General features: G+C 46.8%; 1 protein-coding gene across 2 annotated transcripts in view; it reads left to right on the top strand.

Annotated features, from left to right (window-relative positions):
- The first annotated feature begins 1,134 nt into the window (after positions 1–1,134).
- The window catches only part of DNMT1 (DNA methyltransferase 1), a 42,893-nt gene continuing 28,297 nt past the window's right edge, over positions 1,135–15,730 (top strand). Inside the window, exons 1-8 of one of the 2 annotated variants that reach the window (XM_065873278.1) lie at positions 1,135–1,307; positions 9,301–9,337; positions 9,860–9,967; positions 10,157–10,376; positions 11,196–11,274; positions 12,407–12,485; positions 14,942–14,976; positions 15,367–15,448. In XM_065873278.1, the coding sequence (XP_065729350.1) occupies positions 1,228–1,307; positions 9,301–9,337; positions 9,860–9,967; positions 10,157–10,376; positions 11,196–11,274; positions 12,407–12,485; positions 14,942–14,976; positions 15,367–15,448 (720 nt within the window). In that variant the 5' untranslated portion in view covers positions 1,135–1,227. The remainder of the gene's footprint in view (positions 1,308–9,300; positions 9,338–9,859; positions 9,968–10,156; positions 10,377–11,195; positions 11,275–12,406; positions 12,486–14,941; positions 14,977–15,366; positions 15,449–15,730) is intronic. The other variant, XM_065873279.1, reaches the window with a different exon arrangement.

The raw sequence follows: 15,730 nt of genomic DNA on the forward strand, positions 1-15,730 counted from the left end.
GTGGGATCTTCCCGGACCAGGGATCGAACCCGTATCCCCTGCATTGGCAGGCGGATTCTCAACCACTGTGCTACCAGGGAAGTCCCCTCGTTGTGGTTTTGATTTGCATTTCCCTGATTGGTCATGTTGAACATATTTTCATATGCTTGTTGTCCATCTGTACCTACTTTATGGAACTGTCTATTCAAATCCCCTGCCTGTTTTTTAATTGAGTTGTCTTTGCATTGTAGGAATTCTTTATACATTCTGGATATTAAGTCCTTATCAGATATACGATTTGCAAACATTTTTCTCCCATTCTATTGGTTGCCTTTTCACTTTGATTCCTTTGCTGAGCATGAGTTGGGGTTAGGATTATTTTAATGTAGTCCCATTTGTCTATTCTAGCTTCTGTGACCTGTGCTTTTGGTGTCATATTCAAGAAATCACTGCCCAGTCCAATGTCACGAAGCTTCCCCCCCCGCCCCCCCCCCCCACATTTTCTTCTAAGAGTGCCATAGTTTTAGGTTTAGGTCTTTAATCCATTTTGAGTTAACTTGTATATACGGTGTAAGGTAAGGGTCCAATTTCATTCTTTTGCATGTAGATAGCCGGTTTTCTCAGCACCATGTGTTGAAGAGATTATCCTTGCTCAAGTTCTGGTGTTTTTTTAAAGCACACAGACTGTGGAAGTGGCCCAGGTCTCCCTACCAGTGAGATCTTTGGTGCTACCTGCGTATTTTGTGCATCCTCAACATTTTCTGGAGTAAGTGCTATTAGCCCCTTTTCACAGATGAGGAAACTAAAGCTGGGTCCAAATGACCTGCCCAAGATCGTCATAGTAAGCAAATAGGTGTAGGTGGGATTGGAACTGAGGACTTGAACTCTAGTGCCCACACCCTGGAACACCCTGAGGATGTTCCTCATTTTTTCCCTAGCAGGCGGGGAAAGAACGAATGAATGAAGGTCTCAGGCAAAGCTCCCAGCAAACGGAGGAGCTTGGACAAGCCCACTGCTCCACGCGGGGGTGCGCTCCCGTCCCGCGCATGCGCGGCCCCTACGCACGGGCAGCCTCACTGCGTCTACCCACACATGGTACGGCCTCCCTCCGTGTGGTACGGCCCGCTTTCCCCCCACGCCCAGGCCGGGATGGTACGCGCTGCCTCCGCTCGCCGCCCCTCCCCATCGGTTTCCGCGCGAAAAGCCAGGGCTGCCTGTGCTGCCGCCGCCTCTGCTGCACCTTCCAAGATGCCTGCCCGTACCGCCCCAGCCCGGGTGCCCGCGCTGGCCTCCCGGGCCTTCTCACTGCCCGACGATGTCCGCAGGCGGTAGGTGCTGCGGGGGACTGCGAACCTGGGGTGGGTTGCACGGCGTTGGGGGTGGGGGTGGGGGTCGTTTCCCCTCCGGGTAGCCCGTGGCCGCCGCTGACAGGCGGGCGCGCATGCGTGGGATGGCGCGGCGCGCGGCGGCAGTTGGCGCGGGCAGGGTGGCACTTCCGGTCGCGCGCGCCCCTGGCCGTTTGGCGCCAAAATGGGCCGAGGCCCTCTCACAGCTCCCTGGTGACTGGAAACTTGGGGGTCTCTTCTGACCTCAAAGTAGAGCAAGCCTTGGGTTCGCCTTGGGGATCCCCTTCCTGGAGCGGCCTCAGGCCCAGCCCCTGCCGCCAGCCTGGTCGCGCAGGAAGTGGGCAGCCCGCGGCCTCAGAATACCCCTCGGCCCGGGCACTAAGGCCTCCACTTCCGGTGCCCGGTCCTCTCGAGGGGGTCGGGCCGGCCTGGTCCCCGGGGGTATTTTGGGGGTCCCCTCGGTGCCCCCACGCCACGCATCCCGATGGCAGCCTCCAGAGACAGATGTCGCCGGTCGGGGGACGGGCGCGGCCGGCTCAGGTTTGCGAGCCCCGTCTTCCTCTGGGGGCTCCCTCCATCACCTCATACGGCTAGGGTAGGCGCATTCTGCAAGGAACTCTTCACATACCGTGAGGGCTAGGGCTCGGACGCCGTGAAAGCTGAGTGGTTTCTTCTAGTAAATCGGTACCTGTGAGCCGTGGGCATCAAGGAAGCCTTGCTAGGGAGAACTGGCTGCAGTTTCCTCCGTGTGTGTGTGTGTATGTGTGTGTGTGTGTGTGTGTGTGTGTGTGTGTGTGTGTGTGTGTAGGGGGAGTGAGGGGCCAGCAGCTAACATCGGGGACTTAGCCAGTCTTAGCTAATCTGTGCACAGGGGTCGGCGGCAAGACCGTTGGGCCCAGGCTTCTTGTTCCTGAAGGGCATCAGTTTCACTCCTGGAAGCCTGCAAACCTCACTTGGAGCACTAGTCACGGGAGCCTCGACCAGCCCTGAACACTTCCAGCCAGATCTGTGAACCTGATCTTGCCATTTCCCTGTGCTTGTTTCCTAAAGCTGTGCCAGTCCAGTTCTGATTTGGGCTTTTGGGCGTGGAGAGTAGGTGTAGCAGGCATTTGGGTCTCCCTCCCAGGCGTCAGACCACTTCTTAACCACAGTTAGAGGGTGCTCTGCCTTGCTGAAGAATCCCTATAACTTAAAAATGGAAACATAACTTAAAAATGGAAATGGCGTTATGGAAGTATCTGGCTTCACTTTAGACCCAGGACAGAGATGTTTGGGCCCAGCCTTCTTTAACTTGATGGTGGAAATGCCACCTCCACTGGCTCATCTAACCTCGGGCAAGTTTCATAAACAAGTTACATCTGTGGACTAGGACAGTTAACATGGGCTTTCAACTGCTATTGGATTAAATGAGAATATGCCTGGCACATAAAGGTCCCCCCCCACCCCCCCGTGTTAGCATTATTGACTAATCTAGCTTGCTTTTTTTCCCTTCTGCTAATTGTATAAAACACTTTACATTGTCTCATTTAATCCTCAAGTGTTCTCAAGAGTGGTTGCCACAGGAGTTAACAGCAAGGAAGCAAAGATTCCTGCGGAAGTCTGCTTCTTGCCAAAACCTTTCCCTTCAGCTAGGGCTTTTATTGGGCCAGAGCAAGTGTTTTGTTTGGTTGAATTTGAATGTTCTTAGGTGAGTGTTACAATCCGCCATTCACCCTAGGTTCCATATTACTTTGAATGAGAATTGCTTACTGTGGCTATAGAGTCTTGGGTTTCTGCCTCAGACCATTGACATTGTCAGCTTATGTGACCCTCTCAACAGCTTTTCTTAAATTTTGAATTTCAGCCTATAAAATACACGCATAAGCATGGCATTCCATACTCCTTTTACAATACTCCCTTATACCTCCTTGTAAACGGAGGTATAACTTTTTGATTCATGAAAATTAGGGACCTCATATTATGGATTATACTACTAAGTTCAGTAGAATGCTCTAGGAACAAAATTTAGGCCTAGACCTCACTCAGGCATTTCTGTCACTTATGCTAACTTGGCAGCTTCTTTTAAAAATCATACAGTTACATTAGCTATGTAACGATACTAGAAAGTATTCTTAACATTTGGGTTTTTAAGTTTTAACTTTTTTTTGAAGTATTTTATGTCCTAAGTCTTCTAAAAATAACGCCTTTCAGGACAAGCCACATTTTCCTACTTGAATTTTCTTACTCTGTCCAAGCCACCATCTTTTGTATAGAAAAAGCAATAGTCTTCCTACTCGTCTTTCTGTTGCCACTCAGGTCTGCTTTCTATAAGTGGAAACTGTGATCCTCTTTCGATATAAGTTGGAGACAGAGGTTTTCCTGCCCCTTACACTGCCTAATGCACTTGGCTTCAAGTCCGGGATCCCCGTCCACTTGCCTGACTCATCTTGTGCTCTTTTCCTCACAAACCACACAGGTTACCTTTTAGGTTCTCAGGACCTGGGACCACGCAGAGCAACCAGTGTGAGGCTGGGTTCCACCAACCCCTTCACCATGCTGCATGTTGTCTGTTCATCCGTAAGACTGCTCAGAAAGACACTCCCCTTTCCTGCGATGAGGTGTTGAATTCTGTCAGCGCATCCCGCATGCTGCCTTTGCAGCTTGGGAGTTGATGATGACTTGTCTGAGCATGTTTGCCTCATTCGTTGTACTTGCAGCTCGGTGTCCACTAGACTCGAAGGCTTACATGCCAGACTTTCCCCTTCACCAAGGCCTGTATTTACATATTGATTCTAGCAACCTCCTTACACAACTCATTTAGCCTTTGTAATTATGATAGTTCTGCTAGCCACTCTGATTAGATTAGGTTGGGTCGTGAAGTTCTTAACTAGTTCCATGGCTCCTGAGTAGGTATGGAGGGCAAAACTGAGTTACCTTTTCTAGTTCTCCCCTGCACTAGGATTCTAGAGGTGCAGACTACTGGAGTTCAGATCCCACCCCACCCCTTGCCAGCTGTATGACCGAGTCGTCTAACCTCCTGGTGCTTTATCTGTAAAATGGGATGGAGGTGCCTGCTCCACTGGGGCATTGTGAAGGCTGAGCTGATAGCTGTGAACGTGGTAGAACAGCACCTGCGCAGAAACCTCCTTCACTGCTTATCACGTGGCAGCTGTATGTTTCACTCCTGTTATTGGGGTGGGGGGCGGTGCATAACTTAAAGTACCAACATGCAGACCTGATACTAAGGCAGATACTAATATAGCAGTGTATGTCTACTTATCACTCCAACCTTCCTGTTTGCCTGGTTTCTTGTATTATCGTCTCGACTTGCTCTTTTTAATTTTATTTATTTTTGGCTGTGTTGGGTCTTCGTTGCTGCGTTAGGGTTTTTCCTAGTTGTGGCGAACGGGGGCTACTCTTTGTGGCAGTGCGCAGACTTCTCATTGTGGTGGTATTGAGCACAGGCTCTAGGTGCGTGGGCTTCAGTAGTTGTGGCACGCGGGCTTCAGTAGTTGTGGCTCACAGGCTCTAGAGCGCAGGCTCAGCAGTTGTGGCGCATGGGCTTAGTTGCTCTACGGCATGTGGGATCTTCCCGGACCAGGGCTCAAACCCTGTCCCCTGCGTTGGCAGGCGGATTCTTAACCACTGTGCCACCAGGGAAGTCCCTGGTCTTGCTCTTTTTGCTGCCACCTTAGCTTAGCTTTTGTGCTGGGTGTCCAGTCTATTCTTTAGTTAAGGTGGTTTTCTATCCTTAATTCTTTGTGTCCTTGGCTTTTGTGATGCTGTTTGCCACCAGGGGACCTCTTCCCTGATTTGTGCCATATTTCTTTTCAATTCCTGGACCCTTATTTTCTTCCAGTCTTAGATTTCTGCTTTCAGCAGTTGGGGGTACAGCTGGAGAGGCCTCTTTGGAGAGCCCGTTCTAATTTCTAGCTGCCGAATAGCCATCTAGATAGCTATTCACTGAAATGTCACTCCTAAAATTCATGGTCTGCTTACTTTCTCCCACCGAAAAGTTCAGAACTTCTGGTACTGTATTAGGTTTTTTTTTTTTTTTAATTAATTAATTAATTTTTGGCTGTGTTGGGTCTTCGTTTCTGTGCGAGGGCTTTCTCTAGTGGCGGCAAGCGGGGGCCTTTCACTGTCGTGGCCTCTCGTTGCGGGGCACAGGCTCCAGACACGCAGGCTCAGTAGTTGTGGCTCACGGGCCCAGTCGCTCCGTGGCATGTGGGATCTTCCCAGACCAGGGCTCGAACCTGTGTCCCCCGCATCGGCAGGCGGATTCTCAACCACTGCACCACCAGGGAAGCCCTGTATTAGATTTTAATTGCTGCCGTAACAAACTACTTCAGTCTTAGTAGCTTAAATAAAACAAATTTGCTATCTTCTGATTCTGTAGGTCAGAAATGTGGTGTGGGTCTCACTGGATTAAAATTAAAGTGTCAGCAGGCTACATTCCTTTCTGGAGGCTCTAGGGGAGGACCTGTTTCTTACTCTTTCAGGCTGTTGGCAGAATTCGGTCCCTTGTGGTTATAAGACTGAGGTCCCTCTTCTCTTGCTGGCTGTAAGGTGAGAGCCATTCCCAGCTACTAGAGGTGATGACATCTGTTGGCTTGTGGCCCCCTTCCTCCATCTTTAAAGCCAGCAAAGCCAGTTCTCACATCACATCTTTTTGACCCTTCTGTAGTCACATCGCTTGAAATGTAGCTGGGAAGTTTCTCTGCTCCTAGGATTTAAGTGACTCGATTGGGCCCACCTGGATAATCCAAGAAAACCTCCCCATCTCAAGGGCTGTAACCTTAATCACATCTGCAAAGTCCCTTTTGCCGTGTAAGGTAACATATTCACAGGTTCTGGGGAATTAGGGCATGGATATCTTTGCGGGGGGTGATCTGTTTTCCTTCGTACCACAAATATTATCTCTGGTAGCCCTATACCAACCGTCATGCAGCCAATTACAAAAGGCAGAGTAGACGGAGCTTTGTAACTTCTCTAGCATGTTCTCAGCTCCTGCTGCTAAACCATATTACAGACCAGCATTTCTAGTTTAGGATGTTAGAGTGATTTAACATCTTATCTCTTCCTGTCTAATATATTGTTTATTTCTGCCAGATTGACTTTATTTTTTCCTACTGAAAGATGACTGATACCTTGGGTTCTACCACCCCCATGACCCTTCCGATGGTTTGTTAACTATGGAGCAAAGTCAATGATTTTGAGCCTGACATTGCTGACCTCCCTCAGACTGGCACCCACCTCCTCTCTCTGGACTTGCCTTTCTTCCCCTGTGTCAGCCCGACTTGTGTGGGTTCCTTGGGTGAACTCTGAGCCAGCGCCCCTGCTGTGCTGCTCCTGTTTCGGACAGCTCCCTCTGCCCAGTTCCCGCTGAGCTCTCAATGTCTCTGGATCCCTCCTTCCTGATGCCGTTTATACCCTTTTGCTTCAGAAGCCTCAGATTTGAACTCTATTTGTCCACACAGTGGTTTATGTATATCTTTTTCTCCTTTAAAGAACTGCTCTGAGGGAAGCAACTAGGAATGAATTGTGGGATCTTAGACTGGAAGGGAGCTATGGTTTTCTTTTATAAGGTGGTTGCTGTTCTCTGTGATTCCTCTACCTGGTCCTTCATGTCTGCTTCTAATCTTCCTGGCTATGAACGTAAAGCAGATGTGAGGTAGTGTCACCAGTTTTACTGGGAAGGGGATGGACTCTCCAGTGAAAGCCTGGGTGTCAGGAGCGGCGCACTGGCCAGCCTTCTTCCTGCCACACCTCTGACTACTCGGTGCCTGCCCTGGGCTCCAACCTTCCACTCTGGGGCCAAGCAGGTCAAATCCAATCTTCACAGGGCAAGACTCTTCAGATATTCTGAAGATTTGTTTCTGCCTGCCAGGCTAAATATCCCAGTTCACAGGAAAGCTTCAAAGAATTCAGACGCACACATCTGCCTCCTGGCCAGATGTAGGAGTTGTCAGCGTTGTGGAAAGGGCCCTTTGATGGGCTTCAGTCTAAGTGTTATCCTTGACACCTGAGGTAACCTGGTCGAGGTAGGAGCTGTGTCCTGCCAGGGTTTTGTGAGGAGAATGACTGCAGACAGGTAGGTGTGATGCTCCTGCAGCAGCATGTGAGTACCGAGTTGTGCAGTTGTCCTCATCTAAGGCTGTCCCAGGACCTGAGTTGCTTTGAGGGTAAAATGACTTTTGCCTGGAAGGGGCTTCACATGCTTCTGGAAAGCTTGACTCTGAATCTTTGAGTCCAAGTTACACAACATATGTGACATATAGTATATTACCACTGTATCTGGAGGCTGCTAAGTCTTTCTTTTTTTTTTTTTTTTTTTTTTTTGGCCGTACCTTGTGGCATATGGGATCTTCGTTCCCCGACCAGGGATCGAACCGGCGCCCCCTGCCTTGGAAGCACGGAGTCTTAACCACTGGACTGCCAGGGAAGTCCCTGCTAAGTCTTTTCTATAGAAAGGCCTTTCCTGACCATCCAGCAAGTCATGAGGTCCCTGCCTGGTAGTGCCTACATCCCATCACTCAGCTTGTTGCCTGGAACAGGGCCTGGCGTAGAGTAGGCACCCACAGATGGGAGTGGTGGTTGAAGCTAGAAGCGGGATCCACGTGCACTCGGAGTAGCCACTGTATGTCATTAGTCCAGCAAAGCCTGTCGCTCGATTCCTGGCTGTGCTGCTTACCCTTGCCCTCTGGGAAGGCCAGCCTGGCAGAGCTCTGTTCCTGTCCTCTGGGCTGCTGGGAACTGAGTACCTAGCCTGGGTGCTGGAGGGGAGGAGCCGTAGATGGTGGAGGCCCAGTCCCCGCCCAGGGTGCTGCCCCTCTGCTGATGGACGCTTGCCCACCTGGTTAGACCTGTTCTCATCCAACTGCCCACAGTCAGCACCCAGGCTAGGAACAGCAGCCTCCCCATTTCCTCGGTGTCTTCTAGTTTTGTTCCTTTATTCTTTTTGCTCCCTTCCTCCCCAAAGAGGCAAGATACTAATATTCAATAATCAAATCAGACCATGATTTTCCAGCTAAACTCATGACAGTTGTGCACTTCTGAATGACTAGCTACAAACATTTACAAGGATGAGCTCTTGGGTGAGGCGCCAGCCAACTTTTCTAGCTTCATCTGTCTTCCTTGTGTGTGGGCACCCCCTGCTGCCTCAGATGCCTTGACTCCTCCATTTTCCTATATTCCTCATCAGGAATATGCTGCCACCACCCCATCCTGGCCTTTGGGAATGTTAGCTGGCTGTTCCCCACAGCATCCTGTCACCCTGGTCCACTCTTTCTAACCTCTGTATGCCCTCCTATGAAATCTTGTCAGGTCCAACTGGAGGAAGACCACCTGTAGGTCAGTTAACTTGGGAAGGACCCCAACTGTGTGACCTGCTTCCCCTTTCCCAGTGTCTTTAAAATAACATTAAAAAAAAAAAATGTTGTTCTAGAGCTCCTATATCATCTCTTACCACCATCAGAAAACCACCCCCCAAAAGGGGGACCTGATTCATATTGAAAATAACTTTTTAAAAAATTAATTTTATTTTTGTCTGTGATGGGTCTTCGTTTCTGTGCGAGGGCTTTCTCTAGTTGCAGTGAGCGGGGACCACTCTTCATCGTGGTGCGCAGGCCTCTCACTGTCACGGCCTCTCTTGTTGCGGAGCACAGGCTCCAGACACGCAGGCTCAGTAGTTGTGGCTCACGGGCCCAGTTGCTCCGTGGCATGTGGGATCTTCCCAGACCAGGGCTCGAAGCCGTGTCCCCTGCAATGGCAGGCAGATTCTCAACCACTGCGCCACCAGGGAAGCCCGAAAATAACTTCTTAACGTGTAGGCATTACAGTAGGGCATTCTAGACACTGGGGGAGGGAAAAACCATTGTATTTTTTTCTAACATTCATGTTAAACTTATTTCCAAAGTTCTTTAAACTGTGGTATTCTTACAGGTAGACAGTGTTGCTTAACAAGTGTTTGTTTCTTCCCTTTTTCTTTCCCCAGGCTCAAAGATTTGGAAAGAGATAGTTTAACAGAAAAGGTAAGGTAGTCTCTACCTTAACAAAATTTATGATCAAATGTGACCATTTGACAGATACTGTGTAGTTCATAAAAACAAATTTAAGTGGAATTGGCTCTCTTTTTCCTAAAATTGAGGATACGTTGGATGTTTTTGTCTAATGTGCTGGACTAATAGGATATTATTGGTTAGCTTTTGGTAGCTCATCGAGTTTCCCAGTCTGGGTTCTGTAGCCTCAAGTCTGGATTATAACTTGTCCTGGTCACACTGTTTTTCAAAATCAGTTTTGTTCTAGTACACTATTATGTATCTGTTTCACCTCTAATCTTTCCATTTTTCACCACTCTGGAGATGGTGTGATATGATCTTAGTGGAAACATCACAAACATGTCTTGTGAATATTTAGTTTTCTTTTTAGCTGACTCAGCATTGCCTGCCATTCAGTCATTGTTAGGTGACCAGGCAGTGTAACTATTTGTGTATTAGTCCATTAGTTCATAGCTTGGGAGTGCGGAGACTTCTAAACCTATATCCTTCCCATAGGAATGCGTGAAGGAGAAATTGAATCTCTTGCATGAATTTCTGCAGACAGAAATAAAGAATCAATTATGTGACTTGGAAACCAAATTACATAAAGAAGAATTATCAGAGGTAAGTCCTCAGCATCCCAGTGGCTAGAAAATGTTTCCTCCCATGTAACTTGTCTGTGACCAGGGAGGCAGAATAATCCCACCTCTCCCTGTTACCTGATAGTTACAAAGGAAGCGCATGTGTTTCCTTATTCTCTCATTGCCACTTGTTTACATTCACTGCTACTTAAATTATCCTTTCCTGCTGTAGGAGGGCTACCTGGCTAAAGTCAAATCCCTTTTAAATAAAGATTTGTCCTTGGAGAACGGAGCTCATGCTTTCAGTCGGGAAGTGAATGGATGTCTAGAAAACGGGAGCCAGACAAGTGGTGAGGAGCACAGAGTGGAAATAGCAGAGAAAAAGAAGTCCCCCAAACCTGTTTCCAAACTTTGCATGCCCAGGAGAAGCAAGTCTGATGCAGAAACAAAATGTAAGAGTGCTTGACTCGTTTGACCTTGTTGGAGTCTGGTACCACCTAAGGGGAGGACAGACTTGGCGCCATAGGGTCTGTCTGTTCCCCCCACACACAACCCCTCCACCGGCAGTACTTGTTTTTTGTGTATCTTTTTGGGTTTTTTTGTTTTTTGGGGGCAGGGGTGGGGGGTGGCTGTGTTGCTCGGCTTGTACGATCTTAGTTCTCCAACCGGGGATCGAACTCGGGCCCTCAGCAGTGAGAGTGCCGAGTCTTAACCACTGGACCACCATGGAATTCCCTCTTGTGTATACTTCTAACTAGCTTAGATATATACTTGCAATTTTTGTCTTCAACCAAGTTATAGAGCGTTAGATCCCCAAATGTGGTTGAATTTATGAGGTATAAGATAACAGGAGCTACTGATGTTTATTACGTCTAAGTTACATGCCTGTTTAAGCTGAACATTTATTCTTAGACTCCTTCCCCGCTTGTAGTCAGAGTAACTCTTCTGGAATTTTTAAAAATAAGAGCATGGGACTTGAGCTCAGGTCAGGTGCTTGGCCACTTCATCTTTTGACGAAATAAGCGGAGGTTCTGTTTCCTTTTCCGTCTCAGGGTTGGGCCCCTCATACAAGAGCTTGTGTTGAAATGGCCCAGCAAACTGGCAGGTGCTAATTTGATGACTTTATCAAGATGGTGGTTGCTTAGAATAAGAAGAGAAGGATACTTAATCCTCAGAACCTGGTCTCTGTACCAGCTTGGTAATGCTGAAGAACTGTACCTTCGCTGTGAACTCTTTATTCATAGTGGCTTTTTTGTTTCTTTTTCTTTAAGCAGCTGAAGTCTCATCTAGCCCCAGGATTACAAGGCAAACTACCAGGCAGACCACCATCACATCTCATTTCACAAGGGGGTCAGTATATAATGAATGGACAGCCCCCATTTTAGGGGCCAACTGTTTTTGGTAAAACACGTATAGAATTAGTAGGATGTAACTTAGTAATTCTGGCTTCCACATTGCTTAGGTTTTCCTTTTGATATTCTGTAATTAGACATTCATGAACAGCATTTCTGAAGACCTCATCCATTTTTACTCTTAACATAGGAAACTTCAAACGTACATACACAAAATTACCAAGGATAGTAAAATGAACCCCTGTGTACTTGTCACCCAGTGTCAACAACAGTTAACAGCTCCTGGCTGTTGTCTCATCTATACCCCCATATGCTCCAAGTGAATTATTCCAAATGGATTACAACTCCATACACACCCATGTCCCCCCAGCTGGATTACTTTGAAACAAATCGGACATGTCATCTTATCCACAAATATGATATTTCTAGATGACAAGGTCTCTTTCTCTGACAAGTTTTTTATTCATATTTTGCTATAATTGCTAACATCTAGCAAACCGTCTTTTGAAGAAGACAAAACATGCCTTATAAAGTGTAACAGTTCCTTACTAACAAATACATAGCAGTGTTCATTCTTCCCCTTGTGTAACAGAGTTTGGTTGATTTGCTCCTTAAGCCTTTCAAGTGATAGATTCCTTAGTTTCTTGCCATTTATTTAAAGAAAATAGGTCTTTTGTCTACTAGCTTCTAGGTCTGGCTGACTGCATCGTTTTGGTGGTTAATGTGTTCCCTTGTCTCCAGTTCTCTGTAAACTGGTAGTTAGGTCTAGAGTCTTGATCAGATTCCAGCTTTATTTTGTGACACTTCATTGACGGCATGGGGCTGTCCATCAGAGGCATGTAATGTCTCTTCGGTGATTCTAGCAGCCGTTGATCAAAGTCTAGATCCATTATTTCTTAAGGTTTGCAGAATGGTGGTATTCTAAACCTGTCATCCAAAGAAACATTAAGCTCGAAGCTTCTTTTAATGTCCTGGCAGAAAGGGCTTCTCCTTGGAGGGAAGAGGGTGTCCATGCCCTGAATCTTTCCAGACAGAGCGTACTCTTGGTAGGGAGGAATATAAGTTGTTTCGTGCCCACTGGAGGACTAGGGTCTGGCTGAGCTAACAGTTGGCTTTACTGTGTGTGACAGCCCTGCCAAACGGAAACCTGAGGAAGACGCTGAAAAAGCAAAATCAGATGATTCTGTCGACGAAGAAGAAAAAGACCAGGTAGGGCTCGTGTTTAAGTTTCTTGACTCTGCCTTATTTTGGTACACTTGCTGGTAGTTGTGAATTTATACTTGGTCTGTCTATGGACCGGAAGTGACTGAGAGGGTGTTAGAACATATCCCTGGACCCAGGGCAGTACGAAGTGTGTTAGGGTTAGACCTGAGGACTCAGCAGGCCCATACCTTTGGTCTGTTCCCTCCTGTCTACTTTCCTACCTCTCCAGTTGTCAAGATTTGACAGTCAAACCAGCAGATGTGATGTGTTTAAAGCATTTCCTTCTGATGTCAGATAAGCCCCTTTCCCACATCTAATTTCTCTAGAAAAGCAGAATTGTCATGTTACTATGTGTATTGTAATAATGCTGCTTAGACTTTTTAAGGTTAGAAAACTGGCGGCTTGCCAAAGGCCTCCAATATCGAAAATGTCAGTCTCTAGCGCTGTCCCATGTGACTTGAGGGGCAAACCTAGATAATACGAGATGGTCACACGCTATCTATTTCAGTCCTGCCACAGGATTAGCTGTGTAAGTCGGGAAGTCTGTATGTAGGTTTACAGGTGGGTAGTAAATGCCCCGTTACCTGCTAAAGATGAGTATCCGTGGTTTGCTCTAAGGCAGGGTTTCTCAACGAAGGCATTGACTTTTGGGGCCAGATAAACCTTTGCTGTGGGGGTGAGTCCTGTGCATCATAGAGTGTTTAGCGAGGTCCCGACCTCTACTCCCTAGATGCCCGTAACATTCCCTCTCTCTCCTCCCAGTTGTGACAACCAAAATCACCTTCAGACTTTCCCAGATGTCCCCTGGGGGGCACAGTTGCACTGAGCGAGAAGCATTGGACTCAAGGCTACCAACATCACTGTGGTGGACTTGACGTCCTGTTGTAAAAGACATACTCGTTCTCCTGTTTAGTCAGACTACCCACTCACAGGTGGGACACTGAGACAGAGGGAAACAGCTTGTCCAAGTCACATGGCCACATCCCTTGCCTACTAAGAAAACGTGTCACAGGTGAAAGCAAGCTGGCTCTTGTAATATTGGCAAGTCTTTTTTTTTTTTTTTTTTTTTTTTAACAAGTGTGCCAGTTTTAGAGTTGTTCTTTGCCCTCTAACCTTTTGGAGGGCTTATATAGCCTTCTAGCTTCTAAAGAAACGAACTGGGGCACTCTTTCCCAAGCAGGAAGCAGTTTCACTGGCAGTGTGTGAGACCTTGGGGACTTGGAGGATGAACACTTGTCGAAACAGGGTTTATCCCGATATGCTGGAGTAAGCCTCAGTGCACCACACCAGCGTTATCAGGTGGTGGTGGTCAAATAAGTAGTACTGCAGAGAGAATCTTACTTTAGTCAGTTTAAGGTTTTGAGATCTCACTATGTTTTTTAAAACAGGTATTAAATACATGCATTTGGTAAAACAGTACCAAAGGCTGTTTGGTACATAGGGGTGGTACTCCCCCCTCTCCATCCTGTCCTTCCTTTGAGAGGCGAGCATTCATCAGTTTCTTCTATATTGTTTCAGATGATATGTATGTATATATTACTGTAGTATATTAGTATAAAATCTAATTTAGGGTTCTCCAGAGAAACAGACCCAGTGATGTCTGTATATATGAGATTAATTTAAGCAACTGAGTCACACGATTTCAGGCTGGCAAGTCTGAAATGTGCAGGACAGGCCAGCAGGCTGCAGACTCAGGGAAGAGTTGATGTTGTAGCTCGAGTCTAAAGGCAGTCTGGAGGCAGAATTTTATATATGCGCATACAGATTAATTCCGTATAATATAGTACAGGGGTTCTGTGTAGTTTACCCAACTTTCTCCAATGGTGACATCTCACATAACTGTAATAGCAAAACCAGAACATGGACATCGGCGTAATCTACAGACTTTATTCACTGTGCATGTATGGTCACGTGTATGCATGCATGCGTTCTTGTAACCTCCACCTCAAGCAAGACATAGATCGGTTTCATCACCACAATATTTTTTTTTCGCCACAATATTTTTATCCCTCTTAAATACATAAATACAGATATCCTGGAGATGGCAAGCGTTGTGAACTTAGGGAAGTAGTGTACTAAGGTATTCATCAGAGAAGAGCTGGTGTCCAGTTTAGGTTGTCATCATCACTTCCTGATGTGAATCCCAAATTACTACTTTGGTTTTTTTCTAGTATTAACAAATTCCTGACATGAGGCGGATCTTTGACTTTACGTAGTGTCACTAGATGACCTCTAGTGCCCAGATGTGTGCCGGGCCAGCTCCTGGGCCTCTCTTTGTTTTGAGGGTGGTGGGACATCAACACCAGGCTGAAGGTTGCCCAGATCTCCCCCAAATCCAGATTACCCCTCAACCCCTGTTTTTAACCACATCAAATGTATTTATTTAATACTTTGACTCATGCTTTTGGTTTTGATCTTCTTTTGAAATACTGTTTTTCTCTTTTTCCCTTCTCTCCACATAGGAGGAAAAGAGACGTAGAGTTACATCCAGAGAACGGTAAGAATAATAAATCTTTTCTGTACAATATGTAATCTTGATGACTGAAATTACTTTTCTGAAATCTTCTGAAAAGAAGAACTTTATAGTGAGTTGCCGGGGTGACCATAGATAGCTTAAGGATGCCGAGTTTGCAGTCAGATTATCAACCTTGTGATTCAGGTAGAATTGTCTTGCAAAGAGTGAATTGGGGGCAACTGGGCGTTATCAGAACTAGATCTAAAGGTTGTATTAAATATTAAATGTTGAGGTAATATGTGCCTTTCAAGGCTCCTGAGATGAAGATTGATTTTTTTGGGGCGGTGGGTAGGAAGGAAGACCTTTTGAAAATTGCTTCCACGGGAGGAGTCTGTGAAAGTCAACATTAGGGTGTGTGATTTTGCTTGACAGAGTTGCTGGACCGCTCCCTGCAGAAGAACCGGGAAGACTAAGACCAGGAACACACGTGGAAGAAGAAGAAAGAGATGATAAAGTAAAGCCTGTTCACCTCCAGGTTTGTCACTTCCACCTTAATCTCAGAACCCATTTGGTTCTAGGAAGGGGGGTCAGGGTGTGGGGAGCGTGTAGGAACAGAATGACTTTCACTAACGATCAAAGTGACCTTGAATTTAGCTAAAATGCTCTTCAAACTCATTTTTCTGCTGGTTCTCTGTGTGGAAGGTGTGTTACGTGGCTCTGGTGATAGTAAATCAGCGGTAGGCCTGGAAGTCAGCTGGACCTCTGCTACTTGATCAGTCAGTCACAGAGCTTCAGT

The sequence above is a fragment of the Phocoena phocoena genome, chromosome 3, assembly GCF_963924675.1.
Source record: "Phocoena phocoena chromosome 3, mPhoPho1.1, whole genome shotgun sequence".
Classification (NCBI taxonomy): domain Eukaryota; kingdom Metazoa; phylum Chordata; class Mammalia; order Artiodactyla; family Phocoenidae; genus Phocoena; species Phocoena phocoena.